This window comes from Phoca vitulina, unplaced genomic scaffold (genome assembly GCF_004348235.1).
Source record: "Phoca vitulina isolate PV1807 unplaced genomic scaffold, GSC_HSeal_1.0 scaffold10, whole genome shotgun sequence".
NCBI classification, from domain to species: Eukaryota; Metazoa; Chordata; class Mammalia; order Carnivora; family Phocidae; genus Phoca; species Phoca vitulina.
The window spans coordinates 12,990,420-13,013,963 of NW_022589713.1; the positions used below are offsets into that span (position 1 = coordinate 12,990,420).

The 23,544-nt window shown below is 35.5% G+C and overlaps 1 protein-coding gene across 1 annotated transcript in view; it reads right to left on the reverse strand.

The window, feature by feature from the left end:
* Positions 1-1,011: 1,011 nt before the first annotated feature.
* LOC116635222 (translationally-controlled tumor protein-like) overlaps positions 1,012-23,544 on the reverse strand; it is a 31,832-nt gene continuing 9,299 nt past the window's right edge. The window contains 6 exon segments of the mRNA XM_032409160.1: positions 1,012-1,166; positions 1,169-1,527; positions 3,625-3,677; positions 4,003-4,089; positions 15,608-15,719; positions 16,111-16,173. Coding sequence (XP_032265051.1) covers positions 1,012-1,166; positions 1,169-1,527; positions 3,625-3,677; positions 4,003-4,089; positions 15,608-15,719; positions 16,111-16,173 — 829 coding nt within the window.

The window sequence follows — 23,544 nt, forward strand, 5'->3', positions numbered from 1 at the left end:
TCTACATAAATTAGCCTTTACTAAAATTATATTTTATAATTTTAATAAATAATGATGAAATAAAATGAGTGACTTTTGAATAACGATGAAATAAAAATGAGTGACTTTTGAATATACAATAGCTTTTGCTAGAAAATGTTTGAGTCAATTATTATCTCTCCAAATAATGGATGCTTTAGTATTTCAATTGTTAGGACTCTGTGTAGACAATCCATTTCCCTAGTCAAATTCCTTTATGAAATAGGGCTTACTACATAATGTGCCTCAACTTTTTTTTTCTTTCCAACTGTATTCTTTTGGTAATCTCTTCCAGAGTTAATTACTCCCGTTTGTAGGTGATGAAATGTGTTAGGAACCTACTTCAAATGTTGGCCCGGATCTAAGCATGGTCTTTCCTTTTACTTGACCTCAGAGTTAAGACTCTTGGTTCTTATTTTTTATATTCCAGTCCCAGAAGTAGTTTTCACTGTAAAAGCAAGCTGCAGGCCATCTTATGCTTTTTAGCACTAGTCTACAACCAGGCTCTAGCTTCTCTAGCACACTACACGATAGGGATTTGCCTATGTATTAAGCTACAAGGCATTCTCTCATTAGTTTTTTTTTTTTTAAAGATTTTATTTATTTATTTGACAGAGAGAGACACAGCGAGAGAGGGAACACAAGCAGAGAGTGTGGGAGTGGGAGAAGCAGGCTTCCTGCTGAGCAGGGAGCCCGATGAGGGGCTCAATCCCCGGACCCTGGGACCATGACCTGAGCCAAAGGCAGACGCTTAACGACTGAGCCACCCAGGCGCCCTCTCATTAGTTTAAATACATTTTATTTTAGACAATAACATGACATGTTTTTTTCTTAAAAAAAAAAACACCTGTACTCCAAATAGATCAAGGTCAAAATAAATGAAAAGCTCAAGATGACATCAGTCCCATTTGTCTAAGTCCTGGTGTTGTGTGGGTAAAGCACAGTAGCCAATTATGATAACAGGTGATACAACCAATGTAGTAGGCGAATTTGTTAACATTTTTCCATTTCTAAACCATCTTTAAAGAAAACCATATATGGGGTCTCAACATCCTCGTGACAGTCCAGCGGAGCAACCATGCCATCTGGATTCATGTTTTCACCAATAATGAACTGGTAGTTTTTGAAATTAGCAAGGATGTGCTTATTTGTTCTGTAGCCCCTGTCATAAGAAGTTTTACTCTTTCTGGCCTCCGTTCTTCACGTCTACCTTTGATTGATTTCATATAATCTTTGATGTACTTCTTGTAGGCTTCCTCTGTGAAGCTGGTTTCCATCATTTGCGGGAAGTGCAAATGATGGTTCATGACAAGATCAATGCTAGTGATTATTGTGCTTTTGGTACCTTCACCCTTGGGGCCTTCAGTGGGGACATCTCCACCAATAAGTGAGTCAACAATGTTACCCTCTGTCTTACTGATCATCTTCCCCTCCACCTCCAGGCACAGCCTGTCCATGATCTCCCGGATCTTGAGGATGTCGGAGAACATCTCATCATGCCTAATGAGGAGATGATTATGACTGCGGCTGGACAGTGGTGCCAGCCTAGCAGGAGCCTGGAACTCTGAGTGAGCTCGGTGCAGCCAGAGCAGCACTTGGGGGGAGAGGGGAGGGGGCAGAGAAGCAATGCACCTTGACTTTTAAATGTTATCTGTAGAAACTGGTTAATAAATACCTTATTAAAAAGGTCAGGTGCAGGAGAGCTTTATTAACATACATCTGTCAAGATGAGGTTTTAATTCTTTTAAATGACAAACATAACAAAAAATATTTCAACTGTAAGAACACAATACACATACGATATACTTGGGTTTGTATTCTTTAAAATAGTATTTGAACTTTTTTAACATAAATTGAACTTAGCACTGGCTGTATCAATTAGATTTGTTAAAGTTCAACATCTTCACCCCCACTGACTTGCTTCTTAATATAAGCAAAGGAAGTAGGAGAGCAGGGATGTCAGATGTCCTCTGGAGCCATCATTCAGGGAATGCTTGCATTTAAAGCTCAACACGCGGGCGCCTGGGTGGCTCAGTTGGTTAAGCGACTGCCTTCGGCTCAGGTCATGATCCTGGAGTCCCGGGATCGAGTCCCACATCAGGCTCCCTGCTTGGCGGGGAGTCTGCTTCTCCCTCTGACCCTCCCCCCCTCATGCTCTCTCTCTCAAATAAATAAATAAAATCTTTAAAAAAAAAAAAAAAAAAAGCTCAACACGCGATGACTCCCAGGCACTCCACACCCTAACTTTCCGTGGACCAGACTGGTTGCTAATACAACAAGTTCAGGGGGAGGAAGAAGGCATCATATGCAAACACCATTGTTAAAACACATATTATCTGATATCCAGAACAGTATAGTGAGAAGAGAAAGGGCTTTAGGGTCAGATATCCTAGCTTGAATCTTAGATTAGTTACCTAGGAGCTGTGTCACCTGTATGTAGCATGTACCTATAATTTGCGGAGCTTCAGTTTCTGCATCTTATATATCAAATAATATCTACCTTCTAAGGTGATTAAATATAGAGATTATTTGCTAAAACCTTCTGGCTTAGTAAGTAACCAATACATAATGTTATTGTTCAAGCATGTGTTGATTGTACATAGTAGTTGATGGCTGCTGGACAGCCTCAACTTCCTTAAAGGTAAGATACATAGGAAGTTGAAATTAGCCTCATGTGAATTCCTAAGGTTTCAAAATCCTTCACCTTTATTTACTCCCTTTGGAATACCTCTGATTTATTCAGTAAGATCAGCACCTGGTTAACCAACATCATACATGGCAATCCTCTTTTTGCTGCTTCCAGAATCTGACTTCCCACCTTGGGTTTGAATGGCACCTCGGATAGCAAGAGGAATAGCCACCTATCCTGAAACCCCTTAGTGAGTACTTTTGGCATGATCAAATTGAGTACTCATTACACTCAAGTTGTTGAAACAAATCACTACCAGGAGTGGAATGAAAGAGCAAAATGGTGAACTGTTTTATAGAAAATAGGGATCACCACTCTACTGACCCCACACCTCCCTTACCAAAAACAAAAACAAACAAACAAAAAAGCAAAACCCCAAAACAAAAACCATCCTGGAACCCAAGACACCATACACTTTAACAGTCCAAGTGTGTTCGCTTAAGATGAATGAGGATAGGTAGTAACTTCCTTGAAACCTGGCTTAACCACTGCAGAGCTACTTCGGTTTCAGGGGAGAAACCCACAGATTGGGTCTGGAGTTAGCATTGCTTAGATATATAGAAAGTGCACAGCAACAGTTCCAGCCTGTTACCAAGGCTTTATTCATACAATGGACCTCACTCAAGGTGACCTCACACACCACTAATGGCAGTCAGTGCACAAGAATCCATCTCCTTATGATTCTTATTTACATCAGCATTCCTAATTGCTTTTATCATTTCTAAGTCAATTTCATCACAGTCAGGGACATTTGTGTTGTTATTGTTAATTCAACTGTTTTCTGAAGGCAAGTATAGAGCTCTGAAATAAGTGCGTGTGTGTATTTATATATATAAAATTTCTTCTACATCTTTCACTCTGAAGAGTGTGCTTTACAAATAAATTTTTCAGCTTTGTCATGAGTCTTATTTCCCTTTTCCCAAGCAAAGATAATCATAACAAAATTCCTTAAGAATTCTCCCCATAGTCTCTTTGATGTAGAAACAGTCCAGCTGCAATTTATTCCCTCTTCCTTTTATCTCCTGGGAAAAGGAGAAGTTGGCTGATTTAACCAAGTCCTAGCCTTCTTCACAGAGAAAAAAAGTGTGTCCTACAGGATGGAATGAGTGGTGGGGAAACTTCTCCCCAAATACTAATGCAAGCTTCTGTCTGGTCCTTCTAAGCATCATACCTAATGTATTTATTATAAAGAAATCTATAGTATGGCAACATTGATTTTTAGGTTCACCAGAATAGGCATATCTTCCTTACTGTGAATGTTTTAACGCAATAAGAAATATAAAGAAATCTGTCACCTGGAGGTCACTGCTTTCTTCACACAGATCATTACTGCTTCTAAAGAGATAGTGGCCAGGAACTTGACCAGACTCGTACAAGAAAAGCTGTCGAAAGGGAAGAACAGTTGCTTCATACGTTAGCACAAACAATGGGTGATGACATTTGGTGAGAATGTGCAAGTATTAGGCCAGTAGCCCTGGTGGTAATAAACATGAGCAATAGTAAAAAGCAATCATGTTCTAATCTTCTTTTGAGTTTAGTAATCATTTTCTCAATGACGCTTTATGGATATAACTTCATTTTGCTATTTTTAATTTGCTTTCTCTATAAGATAAGTGCACATGCTGGATCATAAAATCCAGTCAGTACTAAAGGATATAATGTGAAAATGAAAGTTTACTACCTTCCACCCAGAGACACTTTCAATAGTCTGTTTTTAGGACTTGAGATAATTACCTCAATACGTATAAATGTTACCTGTGTACACCTATTTGTTAATCTTCAATATTAAATGTGATCTAACCTTCCATTGTTGACACTTATTATAGTTCCATCCTTTCCTTCTATACTTCTAAATCTTTGCTAAAAATATAAATTCATATTTATTTTTATTTCTTACTCTATTATGACCCTTATATTTGTATATAGCACACATAAATGTCTATTTCTTTGCTCAAATATTTTTAGAGAGTATGTTGACTTCTAAAAGAAGGGAAAGACAGGGAGGAAGTATATTGGATTTATTTATTTTACATATTCTTTATTAATACGTTTGCTTGCTTATGTGTTTTATTGTATACTCTCTTAATAGAGATCTTCACTTTATGCCTAAGGCCCTCTAGCTACTTAATCGTGTACTTGTTATAAAGAACACATTTTTAAAAAGATTTTATTTATTTGAGAGAGACAGAAATAGAGACAGAGATAGCGAGAGAGAGAGAGCATGAGCAGGGAGGAGAGGGAGAAGAAAGCTCCCTGCTGAGCAAGGAGCCCAATGTGGGACTCAATCCCAGGACCCTGGGATCATGACCTGAGCCGAAGGCAGATGCTTAATTGACTGAGCCACCCAGATGCCCCAAGAACCCATTTTTAAGAGGCATTTTCTGAAAGTCCAAAGAATTTCTTTCTTTTTTCTTTTGGAGAGAGAGTGCACTTGAGTGGGGGAAGAGGAGGGGCAGAGGGAGAGGGAGAGAGAATCTTAAGCAGGCTCCATGCCCAGCGTGGAATCTGACACAGGGCTCAATCCCACGACCCTGAGATCAGGACCTGAGTCAAAATCAAGAGTCAGATGCTTAACTGAGTGAGCCACCCAGGCGTCCCTGTGCAAAGAATTTCAATTTTAATTTACACCAATTGCTTTTCATCTTAGAATTACCCTGACTGTTGTTCTTCTATGTTAGGCTATTTCTTGGATGCCTTGGACTCTTTACAACAGCTGTAATACCTCCTAAATAAATATACAGAAAAGGCCTGTAAGTGGTAAAATGTCTGAGCTTGTGCATGTCCAAATTAAGTTTATTTTACTCTCATGGTTGATTGATCATTTGACTGATATTCTGATTTCTATGTTCAGTTTGTCCATTTGTCCATTTGAGTCCATGTTTTTTGTGTTGTTGTTTTTCTCCTCTCTGGTTGATCTTGGTCATCCATTTATGTTTATCAATGAAGAACTCTGTTACGTGATATTCACTGATAAGGTGAGTATTCTCTCTAGCATTGCATTTTATAGCTATTCATATTTTCTTTTTAAATACCCTCCACTTTGGAATCTCAGCAGTTCTTCAATCACTTTTTTTCATATCAGTATATGTGTTAATGATATGTCTTTTTCATTATAAGATTTTGTAGAAACATCCATATTGCTTTTATAAATGATTAGACTGCATCTTCCTTTCCATTTCTACTGGATCCACACCCTGTTATCAATGTTCATCACTTCCTGCAGCGATTTCAAAGTAACCTTTTCACTGGTCTTTTTGCCACCAGCTAGCATCCATTTATTTCAAATTAGAAAATAGCCTTTTAGCAAATAATGCATTGAGTCTGCCATGTTCATTTCTGTAGTGAAATAAAGGGAGCAGATGAGAAATCCCATTTACTTTTCTCACAGTAACTTAAATACCTTTGAAATCCCTTGAACTACATTAGCAAACACAGATCACTAAGGGATATTGACCTAAGAAGGGCATATCATTGTTTAAAGCAATTACCTTCAGACATGGTTTCAAATGGGAAAGATTGGCTTTAAAAATGAAAACTGGTATATTGGGAAAGGTGCATTATAGCTGCTCAGCTAACCAATTGTTTTCCATTAGAAAGAATTAGAGAAGAACTAGATGCTCAAGTAACTACTTCAATGAATTTGGTTCCTGGTAGCCTCAGGAGGCGTTATAATTACCCTGCTAAGGGTGTTCCACTGGAGGACTACAGTATTCTATTCAGGTCTATTTCCAAGGTAATTTTTTGGATTTAAAAGTAGAATAACTCCATAAGAGTTGTTCTCACTGGGAGTCATTCCAGTTCCCCCTAAGCTTCCATATAAAGACAGGATTTGAGAAACAATGAGTAAGATAATCCTTTTAAATCTTTCTCTTGATTGGAAGCAGTTCAATTTATTCCAAAGGCAGATTACCGTGAAAGAAATTCTAAATTAAACTTATTTAATATGTCTTGCTCCTGGGATCTCTAGAAGTATTTTGGGATATTACATTTTGATATCTAGGGGAATGTATTACGTTGTTTTAATCTGTCCAACATCTTTTACTCCTTCTTCTAATAATGACACCTCATTTCATTTGAGGAACTGGTTCTCTCCCCCTACACCTTCCCCCGCCCCCACCATGTGGAAGGCTCCAGGTCTACAACCTCTGACCCCTGCTCAATGGTTAGGTAAGTAGTTGAGACTGTGCTATCATCGTATCCTTCCACTCTGGGCCAGTGCTGCCTTGTGATCAGAATATTTCCCTGGGAATTTTTATAAGTCCCCTTTGATAGAGATCTACACATACATGAACACAACGCATGCCAGTTTGGGAGATTGAAAACAGTACTAAAAAAATCTGAGGTTGAAAGAGGCTGTGCTGGCAGTAAGCAGCCTGTAGGCTTCTCCAGTTTTTTTAAATAAAAACTCCTTGTAACCTAGGAATCATATTGTTAAGACATCTCATATGTCAAAGAGCAGCTTGGTAGAGAAGAAGGTGCCTGGGTTTAGAATGCAGATGTACGTTGACTAGAATGCAGACTGCCACCATATCACCTTAGCAAGCTACTTCTCTTCTATTTGATTGTCTACTTAAAAATGTGTTAATGCTTATTTTAAAGAATAGTACATCTCAACGTACTTACAACTGAAGGATCCAGTAACATCACCAAGTATCTATGTTCCAAGCATCATGGAAGCAAATAACAAAAGCACAATTATTACCATAAAGATGATTACAAAAAAAGAAAAAGATGATTACAGTTAAGGAGTTAGGGAAGTAAATGATTTCAATGTAATCAAACTGCTGTGAGAAAATAAGTGAAGCACTTGACTTGAGCTATGGAAATAGAATCTGTAGTCCATAGGTTAAGGAGTTTGCCAGATAACAAATAGCATTACAGGCACAGACTGACATGAAGAGCATTAAAACACACGCACACGCGCGCATGCACACACACACACACACACACACGCACAGAAGATGCACAGACTCCGGCCAAAAAAGAATGACTAGAAACCATGAGAAGAAATGGAAAATATACCAATCATCAGTGTCGAGGTATCCTTGTGCTATCATTTAGCTTCCTATTTACTACTCTTGGAATAGATTTTTAGCCTTCAACTAGGATGTATAGATCTCAGCCCACAAAACTAGTGCCAAAAAAAACCCCCAGAAAACAAAAACAAACACCCAACAAACAAAAACCAAACCCAAACCACTGCATTATTTAGATTAACTTAATTTTGTCTCAGAATTCTCATTTTGTTTGGCAGGTTGGAAATTAAACTTAATTCCCTAATCCCCAATCCCTGTTCAGTCCCTTGTGTTTTCTTCAATCTGGGATATACTCTAGTGTCTCTGTAAGATTTCTTCAGGCCCACCTGGCTCTACCTCTTTTGCTTTGCCTCTTCTGTCCTATGATGGGGACATGCTAATCTTTGGGGAATCATTGCCCTGAGGTCCTACCATTTCCTCACAGCAATGCCAGTAAGCTTTCTTGCCATGGAAGCCCCAGAATCTCAACTCTTCGTAGATTCTGAGAATCTCTTTTATAATCAGGAAAAGCCTTTTATCTATTTTAAGCATGGAATCTTAGCCATATACTGAAGCCTACATTTGCAGAGAAGTGAATTTAGATCAAAGGAATAACCTCTGTCTGCAGTAGGTTTCATAATTCTCAGAGGTCGGGAAGAAGTAACTATTACAATACATTCCCAGCATTAAAAATATTTTAATAAATATTTACTGAGAACCTAATATGTCCCAGACATTCATCTACACGCTTAGATTCTAACAGTAAAGATGGACAATAAATAAAGACAAGAATACATTAAAAATTATAGAGTGTGTAAAAAGGTGGTAAGTGCTATGATGAAAAATAGAGCAGGTAAAAGGAGGTAGATGGGTGGATTTCATTTTTAAATAGGGTGGACATGATAGGCATGAATGATTGAGATTTAGAGGAGGCAAGGCAGTTAGCTATGAGGTTATCTGAGGAAAGAATAATACAAGAAAAAAAAAAGGGTCTAAGTTGGGAAGAGCAGCAGTGTGTTTGAGGAACAGCAAGAAATAGTGGCTGAAGCTGAATAAGTTAGAGGCAGAGGAAGCAGGAGATGAAGTAAGAGAGGTACTGAGGGCCAGTTCACAAACTACCTCTCAGGCCATTGTTGAAGGACATAGTTGTAGGAACTATTTCTCATTGAAATAGGAACCACTGAAGACTGGAGTATCTCTGAAATCTTTAAAAAACACATAATTGACACCATGTCCTCCCAACTTACTGAATAACATTTTTAAAGTTAACATAATAGAATTCAAATAAACCCTAAGGATTATAAAACACCAAGTCCCTGTTTTCTAAACATAGAAGGTGATAAAATCATTTAACAGCACTCTTGAGTAACTTGAGAAAGGAAGCTGTATGTTATCCCCAAATGAGATTTTCAAAGGGCCCACGGCAGGCTGAGCTCCTCTGCCAAACAACAACAGGGAGAGTCCTTAAATTCTAGGTGCAGTCTACTTTAACACTTAGAATCACCTGGCAAATACAGATGAGCCAGAGAATAAGCCAGCTACTTTGCTGGCTAAGAGTCATTACTGTAAGACCTTACTATATGCAATACATTTAAGAGTGTCATATGCAATATCATCAAAAATCATACAGTAGGATGTCAGCCTCAAAGGGTCAGGAGTATTTTAAATATTTATTTCTTTTCTTTTTTTTTTTAAGATTTTATTTATTTATTTATTTGACACAGAGAGAGAGAGACAGTGAGAGAGGGAACACAAGCAGGGGGAGTGGGAGAGGGAGAAGCAGGCCTCCCCGCGGGGCAGGGAGCCCAATGCGGGACTCGATCCCAGGACGCTGGGATCATGACCCAAGCCGAAGGCAGACACCCAACGACTGAGCCACCCAGGCGCCCCTTAAATATTTATTAAAGTAAGAATTAGATGCCAATCTGAAAACTGTGCTCAACATGCATCTTTATTTCCAGATACGGGAAATGAGAAATAACTATTGTTCAAAACAAGCATTATGATTAGTGGTTGATATTTATTGCTTTGAGTTGTATCTGTATTTATGTGAAATACATAATGTTATCAACCAACCGTGAAATTGTTTTATGTGATTTTTACTTCTGCAGTTTCTAAAGACTGAGCTGTAGCTTTGTTGTTACTACTGTTATTTCATTCCTAAAACTAAAAAGTTGAGAATGAACTTCTATGTCATTTTGTCTAGCATTCATTTAGCATTTTTTCAAATATTGCTATTTAACAGTGTTTAAATTATCTGATCTCCAACTAAATTGTAAAGAGCTCAAGATAAGTAGTTCCAATAATTTTTTATACCACCTAGAGATATTTAACAAACCCTGGGACAAATATGCTGGATAAATATGTAAGTGCAACTTTTAATATCCACACTTAGACTTCGGAAATGTGTGAAATGTTGTTTTTCGTAGTACATTGTCATTTTCGGGGATAGTATAAATCTGAAAAATCCACTACATATATTGGTAGTCCTCTCCCTCCATAAGTCTTTCATGCCAAACAAAGGGGGTAAGATCTTCTTACAGAGGGCAAAATTACAAAAGAAAAGGAAAAATTAGTAAAAACTAAGGAAATCTGTTGTTCTTTTCTTTTTAAAAAAATGGTTTAAAAAATGTCAAAGAAGCCTTTTAGACAGAAAAGATAAAAGTAAGTCAAAGTACAGATACAAGCACCAAAAATAAGAAAAGAGTGCAAGCCAGTCCTGTTTTGTTGATAGACAGAAATTGTTCACTGTCACCTTTCCACTGCAAAATTGACATCAGTGGTTTCTGGAATCATAACACCTGAAGGAATTCACCTTTTACTGCACAACCCAGTGGTGGTAAAAATGAGTTCCATTTTGTATTAAAAACATAATTTCTCTACTTTGTGTTTTTTGAAGATTTCTAACCCCAGGATGACAAACATGTAACAGTGTTGCTCTAAACATGTATGTGAGCTGGCATCTCACTCAATTCTCTCTGGTCCTCTATGCACTTTTCCTTTCATTGTATTTTCTTGACTTCTATAGGAAGTTATGAAAGTCATGATGGCAGTGAGCACAGTGGATAAAGTTTGCAAAGAACCATGGCAGCCCAGGTCACAGAGGAAAAGTGAAAAGGGATGATGTGATGAGCTAGATATGTTACAGCTTAGAGGGAAGAAAGGCACCAGAAGAGCCCAAGCTGTTCCAACCTGCCACTGTTTGAGTCTTCCCACAGCAGGGACCAGACCCTGCATGAGTGAGCCTTCAGATAATTTCAACCCTACAATCTGAGCCATCTGAGCACACATTGAGTGAAGCACAGACAAGCTTATCCTTTTCAAGCCCTGCACAGAGTACAAATTCATGAGAAAAAGAAATGCTGTGAAACCATTAAGTTTGGGGATGGTTTTTATGCAACATTAGGCACCGGAAACACAGGGAAACAGTGATTTAAATGACTGTGGTCTTTGCTTCAGAAATAATGAAGACCAAGAGACATTTGAAAACTTCTTTGAAGTGTCTAAAGACAAAACTATCAACCCAGAATTATGTATTTAGGCACTACATCCCTCAAGAATATGACAAAGACACATTTAGGTAAAAGAAAACCAACAGAATCTGTTCACAGCAGAGCTGTATGACTAGAAATAGTAAATGTACTTCTTCACACTATAAGAGAAACTCAGAACTTCAGCAACAAATAAAAAGCATCAGAAATTTAGGCAAATTTGACTGAATAAAATAAAAATTACAGTATTTTTCTTTTGGGGATATAATACCTTGGATAACTATACCATAAAGGATGATGGAGGTGGGGTAAATGGACTATAGAATTGCAAGATTTTCTACATTTTACATGAAAGGTTATAATATTACGTCTAAACAGACTGTGAAAATCAGAGGATTCACATGTTCCTTGGAGGAACCAATAAAAGTCATGTATAGCTAAGAATCTAATAGTGAAAATAGAATTTAAAAAAATAAATATACAAAACTAAGTGAGAAAGGAGTGCAGAGAAACAAAACAGAAGTGAGAAGCCAAGTAAAAATGATAAATAATAAAATGTTAAACCTAAACATAAACATATCAGCAATTATATTAAATTCAAAGTAATTATTGATCTAATTAAAAATAAAGATAACCAGAATGGATATATTAAAAAGACAATTCTATGTTGTCAATGTTTACTTAAAACATAAAATCCCGGGTGCCTGGGTGGCTCAGTCCTTAAGTGTCTGCCTTCGGCTCAGGTCATGATCCCAGGGTCCTGGGATGGAGCCCCACATCGGGCTCCCGGCTCAGTGGGAAGCCCGCTTCTCCCTCTCCTGCTCCGCCTGCTTGTGTTCCCTCTCTCGCTGTGTGTCTCTCTGTCAAATAAATAAATAAAATCTTAAAAAAAAAAAAACATAAAATCCCAGGTAAACCAAGTGTGTGTATGTGTGTATATATACACAACACACAGTTGACCCTTGAACAATGCAGAGGTTAGGGGCACTGACCCCACCATGCAGTTGAAAACTCACATATAATTTTTGACCCCCCCAAAAACTTAGCTACTAATAGCCTACTGTTGACTGAACACCATATTGATAACATAAACAGTCAATTAACACATATTTTGTATGTTATATGTACCATATATTGTGTTCCTATAATAAAATAAGCTAGAGATAATGAAATGTTACTAAGAAAATCATGGGGTGGCTGGGTGGCTCAGTTGGTTAAACAACTGCCTTTGGCTTAGATCATGATCCAAGTGTCCTGGGATCGAGCCCCACCTAGGGCTCCCTGCTCAGTGGGGCGTCTGCTTTTCCCTCCCTCTCTGTGCTCTCTCCCTCCCTCCCCTCCCTCTCTCAAGTAAATAAATAAAATCTTAAAAGATAAAGAAAATCATGAGGAAGAGAAAATACATTTATAGTACGGTACTGTATTTATCAAAAAATCCACATATAAGTAGACCCACACAGTTCAAACCAATCTTGTTATATATATGCATACAGAGAGAAAGAGAGAGATGCAATCAATCCTCATACCTCACTGATTCTGTATTTGTGAACACTCCTTCTCACTAAATTTATTTTTAACTGTCAAATCAATACTTGCAATGCTTTCATGATCATTCATAGACACGCACAGAACAGTGACAAATTTGAGTCGCCTTATGCTCCTGTTCCCTGTTGAGGTAAAAACAAAGTGACTCTCTGCCTTCTTATTTCAGCTCTTACACTATTAAACTAAATTGTAATAAAAATACAGTATATTTGAAGGAGCATTTGGGACACAAAATATATTTAAATGATTATTTTAGAACAAAAGAAAGTTCTAAAAGAAGTTTAAAGTATTATTTTAGGCTGCTTGATAAGAAAAGTACAGTAAACCCAAAAAAAGTAGAAAATAAGATATAATAAAGATTATAGAAAGAAGGAATGAAAGAAAAAAATAAATATATTAATAAATCTGAAAGCTGATTCTTGAACAGATCAATAGAATTGATATACCCCTGGTTAAAGTGATTAAGTTAAGAAAGAGAGAGAGAAGATAAATAACCAAACCAAGAAAGAGAGGTTATCATTACAGATCCTTCAGACATTAAGTGGATAACAATAACCTATCATAAATAACACATTTGACATCTTAAATAAAATGGGCAAATTCCTTGAAAAATATAATTCCAAACATGACACAAGTTAATCTATAGGCCCACACAATTGCAACTAAAATTCCAGTAGACTTTTTATAGAAATTAACAAACAGATGCTAGCAATTTATAGACATGCAAACAATCTAGAAAAGCCTAAGTAGTTTTGTAAAGGAGAACATAGTTAGAGGATTTATATTCCTTGACTTCCAAGACTCATTCCATACTTATAGCAATCAAGAGAATGTGATTTGGTAAAAATCAGGCATTTGGATAAATGGAATAAAATAGAGACCCATGAAGGTCATTTGATTTTTCAGTAATGACACAAAGACAATTTAACGGGGGAAAAATAAAAAAGTAAATAAAAGTAAAAAAAAAATGCTACATCCATATAGAAGATAACATAGGAAGAAATCTTCACAACCTTGCAGTAGCTATGGAATTTTTAGGGGGGACACAAAAGCACACACCACAAAAGAAAAGGTGATACATTGGAATTAATCAAAATTAAAATTTTTACCCTGAAGAAAGACAATAATAAGAAAATTAAGAGATAATACACCGAGAGAAGTTTTTGCAATATATATATCAGAAAAAGGACTTGGTTCCTGAAGATATCACAACTCAATAAAAGGAACCAAAAAATAAATGGGCAAAATATAAGAAACTTCATTACACAAAAGATGGTATATAAATAGCCAGTAAGTTTATGGAAAAGTTTTCAACATTATTTTTAACCAGGAAAGCACAAATTAAACTATGAAATATTACTGTATATACAATGCAATAGATAAAACTAGAAAAATTGGCAATATCAAGTGCTGACAAAGTTGTGGAAGAATATGATGCCACTGACCCCACTGAAAACAGTGGCGACTTCTTTATGAAATGATCTAACAAGTCTACACCTAGGTATTTACCCAAGAGATATAAAAATGTAAACAAATATTTGTAGAAGCTTTATTCACAATAGCCCAGCACTGGAAAGAACCCAAGTGTCTTCCAACAGGTGCATGGCTAAAACAAAATGTGATATACCCATTCAATGGAAGAGTACTCAGAAATAAAAGCAAGGGACCACAGATATATGCACCAACATGAATAAGTCTCAAAATCATTATTCTTAGTGAAAAATTTCAGACAGAAAAGAATACATACTGTATGAATTCATATATGCATACATACAATTCTCGAAAAGACAAAATGTAATCTATAATGACAACATGCAGATCAGTCTTTACCTAGAGCTGAGGACAACAGGATTAATGAATTATAAAGAATCACAAGGAAACTTTGGAGATGATAAAAATATTCTATATCTGGATTGTGGTGTTGGTTTCACAGATATATACTTTAATGAAAATGGCTGCAGTTATTTGTAAATGATACAAATAGAGTTGATTTAAAATTTTATATACAGTATACATAAAATGGAATGTTATTTAGTCTTAAAAAGAAAAGAAATTCTGACATGCTACAGCATGAATGATCTTGGAGGACATTAAAGTGAAATAGGTCAATCACAAAAAAGACAAATACTGTACGATTCCACTTATATGAAGTACTTAGTGTAGTCAAAATCATAAAGACGGAAAGTAGAATCGTGGTTGCTAGGATCTGGGGGTAAGAAGAAATGTGGAGTTACCGTTTAATAGGTAAAGAGTTTCAATTTCACAAGATGAAGAGTTATGGAGACAATCAGGGGTGCTAGATACACAACAACATGGATGTACTTAATGCCACAGAACTATATATTACAAATGGTTAAGGTGGTAAAGTTTATGTTGTGTATATTTTACCAGAATAAAATTGGGAAAAAAAATCATCATGTACAGCTACTGGCACAAGGAATAAAATTATCACAACTGAATACTTATCAAAATGTTGCCCATTACTGCATTTTGGGGTATATTTCTGATGAGAGAATTTCCATTCTGTGCATCAATGAATCCTCTGCTTACAATTTTACACTTCTGATTATTAACTATCTAACCCGATGGCTCCAGACATCTCAAGCCCTGTTTCTCACTCACTACCTACATATTTCCTTTGCTAGTTGTGCTCAAACATTTTGACCTTACAACTTTTCAACCATGATACCTATTTTGTCATGATATCAAGTGAGTTGTAGCAGATGAAAACAGTATTTCTGGAAGCCATGCCCACATTCAATGACTTTCAATTATTTAATTATACAGGCAAGTGATTATGAACACATAAGTATATACTACTAAACCCAACCCAAATATCCTCAACTTACCTTTACATTTGTCAGAGTGACCTTTGGATACCACCAGACAGGAGGGGAAGTGGAATAGAGGGACATCATAGTGGGGAGATAAAGCAATCTCAGCCAATTATTGTTAAATATCCTAAATTTATAGTAATTATTATTATTTTACAATTTTATAGCTATATTAACTTACTCCTAGTTCCACTAGAAATTCCTCAGGATGGGACTCTGCATGTGATGAATCTTAAAGTTTAAGCTTCATCAATTACCCCCAGATCCACTTCTGATCCTGTAAAACTGAACAAGTACTTCTATGCTCCATAAGGACATGGAAGCAAAAATCCCTGGAATTTAAGGGAACTACATGGATACAGACAATGAAAATACTAGTAGCATCTATAATGGACTACAAAGTAAAGTCCCTTCCCCCAGTTTATAAGTACCACATAGAACACTGAGATCTATGTGTGACTCTGTCTAGTGAAAATAATGGAGTCCCAATAATTATAATATTTGACCTGTCCACTAACCTGGAAAGCTGGGAGTTGGAGTTAAGCTGACAAAATATTTCCATTCCAGACTCAGATTTGTAGCTGTAAATTGATACCCACAAAATAAGAAACAAAATGAGCATATTCCTTATCTCTGTGTTAATCAATACTGGAAATTCTCTCCCCTCTCTTTGTTAAACAATACTGAGTGTAAGTGAAAGTAACCTACCTGTTTGTTCCAAGAAATACCTTCTCTTGGAAGATGATGAAACTGTGAGCCAACTAAAACTTATTAAAGCTTACTAAGAATCATTTTAAGACCTTTTCCTTACTGTGCCCTCCAATCCAAAGTTAGTATATCCTAATTTCTGTCTAATCCAAACTAGTCTCCTACCTTGTAAGTCATGCCTAAAAACCATCCAGTCTTGATTCTGAAATACTACAACAGCTTCTCCTGACTTCCTCTTCTGAAACATGATCAAAGTTCTATTGAGGTGGTGTTTTCCCTTTCTGAAATAAATCTAATAAACTTGGCTTTATTTGATTAACAGTTTTTTTTTTTTCCTGGTAGACTTTAAGAAGTTTATAGTTGACCCAGAAAAAACAGTAGACAAATGACTTGTAGATAGCAGACACTTGCAAGAAGTTCTCAAATTTTAAACAAGTGTCTTTCTTATTGAGATACTTTGATCTACACCCTCTCATGGAATGAACTCAAACCAAAGACTTGGCCTGAATGCAATCGACATGTAAAGCATATAAGGATTGCTTAATTAAGATTAGGACATGGGTAAAAAGTATGGACAAGAGTGAACTTTGCACTTTTGTGATATCCAGAATTGCACCAGACACTCTTAGAAATGTGGCAAATGCCTCTTGTGGTACCTCTTATTGAATAAAGGTAAGAGATACAGGATATATTAACTTTTCTCTTTTTCCATTGTTGATCAACTGCAAAAATTATTTTAATTATCTGTGTTTTCCTTTCCTCACCATTACAATCCTAACACTCTCTACCTTCTAATTATGATGAAAAGATAGTATGATATAATCATGGTTTTAAAATATTTCTCAGTTCTGTAAGAATCATTCAAAAGGAGTCTATATTAAAACTGAATTATTATTATTATTATTATTTTTTAAAGATTTTATTTATTTATTTGACAGAGAGAGAGACAGCGAGAGAGGGAACACAAGAAGGGGGAGTGGGAGAAGGAGAAGCAGGCTTCCCGCTGAGCAGGGAGTCCGATGCGGGGCTCGATCCCAGGACTCTGGGATCATGACCTGAGCCGAAGGCAGACGCTTAACGACTGAGCCACCCAGGCGCCCCAAAACTGAATTATTATTAAAAAGTAATGCTTTCTACTCTCAAAATAATTAATGAAGGCACTTCATGTTATCTATGTTCACTAAGACATAAATGTTCACTGAGCACCAGAAAAAATAACTTAAAACTATTTTAATTAAACATTGGATTTTCAGAACTGAAAGAAATCAGTTTTGTCAGCTATTTGTAAACCCAAAGAATAGAATTCACAAACTGGAATTAGCTAAAGGTCAGTCATAAAATGAATCAATTTTTAAATACTAATTAGTGTTTTACCATTGTATGAGAACATTGTGAATATAAAATTGAATAGTGGAGATTAAAAATAGAGGGTGTGGGTAGATTTAATAATTTATTCCTCCCACACTAATCAGGATTTCTGACTATTTCATTTCTCAAACACAATTAAAGTCTTTCCTTTCTCTCCATTCCTCTTTTTTTCCCCTTTGTGGATAGACTATTGATATAACTTTTAATTCATCTATGCTAATAACTAAGGGGAAATACTATTTCAAATTAAATTTAAAAGTTTTTTACTTGTTTATACATCACACTTCATTATTTTATGTCAATGGAATATTTTGTTCCAGAAAACAATGTGTTCTCCAAATACAATCATTTTATTAGACTCATTATTCCCCCAGGGCTTGCTCTCATCATAACAACCATATCTCTAGTTAAGGTCATTTGCATATATGAATTAAAAAATTGAGATAATGGTAGTAACTGTGAGATTATTTTAGGATAATATACTCCTTTAGGAAATACCTCATTCATGTGGTCCAATATGCTGACATCAGTCTCATGATGCACAAATATAGTAGGTACAGATAGAAACTTAATATGTATATTGTTCTTTCCTGAAAAGGACCACAGATAAAGATCTTGGAGGAAGTATAAGTGGTTGTAAAAGCAGAAATTTTGGGAGAGAAGAGAAAATAAGGGTAAAGAAAGATTTTCTGATTTTTCCTCCTAGGATCATTTGAGTTGAAAGAACAATAACTTCGACCCAGGTTTCCCAGCTCCAGTGATCTCTCTACCCATTCCCCATTTCTTTAGAATAGTTTTAGATTTACAAAAAATTGAGCAGATTGTACAGAGTTCCCCTGTAACCATCCCTCCCTCCCCCTACACAGACAGTTTCCTGTGTTATTAACTTCTTACATTAGTGTGATATATTTGTTACAGTTAAAGAACCAATATTGATACATTATTACAGTTTATCCAGCTATCCAAAAATAGAGCATTCCTCTGAAACCTTTGATAGGCTGAAATGACATAAAGAGAAGAAGTAATTACTATGTTGTAAAAGCAAAAATCCTCTTCAGATTTCTTTTAGTTAGTACTAATGTAGGTCTTTTGTAAAAGCTAAGTGACATAGCAACAGGTGAAATCTGTATTAACTAAAATCCATAGTTTACAATTAAGTTTTGCTATTTGCACAGTTCACAGTATCATATATCCACCATTAGAGTAGTATACAGAATAGATTATTAGCGTGCTAATAATCTCTGTGCCTCATCTATTCATTTCCTGTCCTCTCCAATCCTTGTCAACCACTGATCATTTTACTATCTCTATAGTTTGCTTAGACAAATGAAAATGAAAATATAACATATCAGGATTTATGGGATGCAACAAAAGCTGTTCTAAGAGGAACATTCATAGCAATAAACACCCACATTAAGAAGCCATAAAGATTCCAATAAACAATGTAACCCTATGCCTTAAGGAATTAGAAAAAAGAAGGACAAACTAATCCCAAAGTTAGCAGAGGGAAATGGTAAAGATCAGAGAAAAAAAATAAATGAGATTGAGGTGAGGACAGAAAAACAGTAGAAAAGATTAACCAAACTAAGAGTTGGTTCTTTGAAAAGAAAAGAAAATTGACAAACCTTTAGCTAGAAAAAAAAAAAAAAGAAAAGAAAAAGAAAGAATAGAAATCAACAAAATTATAAATGAAAAGGACATATTACCACTGATACCAGAGAAATTCAAAGGATCACAAGAGCTACTTTGAATAACAACCTGCCAACGACTGGACAACCTAGAAGAAATGAAAAAATTCTTAGAAACATACAACTCACCAAGACTAAATCAGAAAGAAGTAGACAATCTGAGTAGACCAATTACTAGTAAAGAAATCAAGTCAGTAATCAAAAATTTCCCAGCAAAGGGGCACCTAGGTGGTTCAGTCGGTTAAGCATTTGACTTTTGATTTTTGCTCAGGTCATGATCTCAGTGTTGTGGGATCAAGCCTCACATCGGGCTACATGCTCAGGGTGGAGTCTGCTTGTCCCTCTCCCTCCCCCGACTTGTTCTCTCTCTGTCTCTCTCTTTCTTTCTCTCTCTCTAAAATAGATAAATAAAAATCTTTAAAAAAAAATCTCCCAGTGAAGAAAATCCCAGGACCAGATGGCTCTACTGGTAAATTTTACCAAACATTTAAAGAAGAATTAACACCAATCTTTCTCAAACTCTTCCAAAAAATCAAAGAGAAGGAAACACTCCTAAACCCATTTTAAAAGACCAGCATTGTCTTGGTACCAAAACCAGAAAAGGACATTACTAGAAAAGAAAAGCACAGGCCAATACCCCTGATGAATATAGATCCAAAAATTCTCAGTAAAATACTAGCAAACTGAGTTCAGCAGTACAGTAAGAGGATCATATACTATAATCAAGTGAGATTTATTCCTGGAATGCAAGAATGGCTCAACATATGAAATTCAATCAATGTGATACATCACATTGGTAAGATGAAACAAATGAATCATGTGGTCAATGTAAGAAATATAGAAAAAGCGTTTGACAAAATTCAACATCCAATCATAATAAAAACTCTGAACAAATCAGGCATAGAGGGAACATACATTGACATACTAAAGGCCATATATGACATGCCTGCAGCTAACATCATATTCAACAGTAAAAGTTCAAAGTTTTTCCTCTAAGCTCAGGAACAAAACAAAGGTGCCCATTCTTACCATTCTTGTCCAATATAGAACTAGAGGTCCTAGCAAGAGCAACCAGGTAAGAAAAAGAAACAAAAAAGTGTCAGAATTGGAAAGGAAGAAGTAAAAATGTCCCTATTTGCAGGTGACGTGATTTTACATAAGGAAAATCCTAAAAACTTAACCAAAAAAAACAAAACAAAACAAAACAAAAAACCCATTTGACCTAATAAATGAATTCAGTAAAGTAGCAGCATACAAAATTAATAAAAAATAAATGGCATTTCTATACACCAGAAACTGATTTTCTGAAAAGAAAATAAAGAAACTGATTCCATTTATGGTAGCATTGGAAACCATAAAATACTTAGAAGTAAACTTAAATAAGGAGGTGAAAGATCTCAACTCTGAAAACTATAAGACATTGATGAAAAAATCAAAGAAGACACAAATAAGTGGAAAGGTACCCTGGTCACGGGTTTGAATTATTAAAGTGTTAAAATGTCAATACTACCAAAAGCCATTTATAGATTCAGTGCAATCACTATCAAGATTCCAATGGTATTTTTTTTACAGAAATAGAAAACTTTTACTGCTAAAATTTATGTGGAACCACAAAAGACCTCAAGTAATGAAAGAAATTCTGAGAAAGAAGAACAAAGCAGGAGACATATCACTTTCTGATTTCAAACTCTACAGTAAAGCCATAGTATGGTACTAGCATAAAGACAGAAAAATAGATCAATAGAACAGAATTGAGAGCCCAGAAATAAACCCAAGCATATATGGTCAACTAATATTTGACAAGGAAGCCAAGAATACTAAATGAAGACAATTATTTCAATAAATAGTGCTGGCATAATTGGATATTCACATATAAAAGAATGAAACCAGACCTATATCTTATACAATTCACAAAAATTAACTCAAAATAGATTAAAGACTTAAATATAAGGCCTGAAACCGTGAAGCTTTGAGAAGAAAACATAGGAATAAAGCTCCTTGACATGGGTCTTGGTAAGGATTTTTTTTGATATGACACCTGAAGCACAAGCAACAGATCAAAAATAAACAAGTGAGACTACATCAAACTAAAAGAGGTTAATATCCAAAATAAATAAATAACTCATACAACTCAATAGCAAAAACAAACCAACACAATTTAAAAATGGACAAAGGATCATACAAAGAAAATCTATAAAAGCCAACAGATACATGAAAAAAATACTTAAATAGTCATTTAGGGAAGTGCAAATTAAAACCATAATGAGATACCATCTCATACCTGTTAGAATGGCCACCATCTTTTAGATAAGAGATAAAAATTCTGGTATGGACATGGAGAAAAGAAAACCCCTGTGCCCTGTTGGTGGGATTATAAACTGATACAGTCACTGTGAAAACAGTAGGAGAATCCTCAAAAAATTAAAAATAAAACTACCATATGATACAGCAATTCCACTTCTGGGAATACATCCAGAAAACCCTAACTTCAAAAGACATCTGCACCCCCATTTTGATAGTAGCTTTAGTGACAATAGGCAAGACATGGAAACAACTTAAATGTCCCTCGATGGATGAACAGATAAAGAAGTTGTGGTACACACACACACACACACACACACACACAGGAATATTATTCAGTTATAAAAAAGAAGGAAATCCTACCATTTGTGACAACATGGCTGACCTTGAAGGCATTATGCTGAGTAAAACAAGTCAGATAAAAAAAGACAAATATTGTGTGATCTTGCTTATATTGGAATCTAAAAAAGAAAAATGAAAACAAATGAACAACAACAGCAACAACAAAACTCAGAGGAAAAGAGATCAGACTTTGTGGCCATGTTACCAGAGGCAGAGGGTGGGAAGAGGAAATTGTTAAAAGATGGTCAAGTGGTACAACTGTCCAGTTATAAAATAAATGCTAGGAATGCAATGTATAACATGATAAGTATAGATGACACTGCTGTATGATATACATAGAAAAGTCGTTAAAAGAGGAAATCCTATGAGTTCTTATCTGAAGGATTTTGTTTCCTTTTTTTTTCCTTTTATTGTATCTATATGAGAAGATAGGAAGATGTTTATTAGCTGAACCTATTATTATATATTATTATATAGTCATTTCACAACATATGCAAATCAAGCCATCATGCTGTATGCCTTAAATTTATACAATAATGTATGTCCATTATCTCTCAATGAAACTTGTGAGGGGAAGCCTAATTAAACAGCATCTTTAAATTTAGTTGAAGAGATGCAGATACTGATGGGGAAGAGCTGAAATAATTTACTCAGAAGTAGACTCCCTTTCTTTTATAATTAAAATTAATCTATTCCAAAAATCTTTTGTTCCATTGAAGACACCATATTTTAGGCAATTTATCTTTCTTCTGCCTCAGACTGATGATGTATTATATTAATACATCATTAAAGAGACAGCTTTCAGAAATGATGTATTAGTACAACACATCACTAGAGAAATCAGTAAGAATGCACGACTCATTAGAATTCATATTGATCTTTGAAGAAGGGGATTTTTTTGTTGTTGTTGTTAAATGTGTTTCTTAAACATGAAGGACCACAACATTGTACATCTGATTACCAAGTGGTTGAAAATTAACCTAGACACAAAAAAAAAAAAATCACAAAGTACAATTAATAGGATTATGTGTCTTTGGTAATAGTCCAAGGTTGTAAGGTGGTCCTTCTAAATGAAACTGAAAAACAAAGGCAATCAAACCTAACCAAAATATTTTTTAATCTCTAATATTTAATTTACTATCTGTCATTCCTTAATAAGATTTAGATGAAGAAAACATTGCTTTATCAACTCCATCCCATTAACATCTTTAATGTTTCATATTTCTAAATCTCAGGCCTCATGTGGCAATTCAATGCATAAACTAGCTTGACTTACTATTAAATTGTATTACCAAGAAGCTAAATAAAACTCTGAAATTGCCTAGAAATTTAGATTAGTTCTCTTGACTTTTTATATAGTTACCAAGCAAAGTCTTTTAGAAGAGGTGCTGGATACATATAGCATGGTGGTTAAACATTAAGGCACAGTTAACTAATACTCATAAAGCCAACTCAAGTAAAAAATGAACAGTCAGAAAAAAAATTTAATTTCTCTATAGCCTTATCTGTATAGCTGAATGTGTCTTCAGTTGTATGGTTCTCATT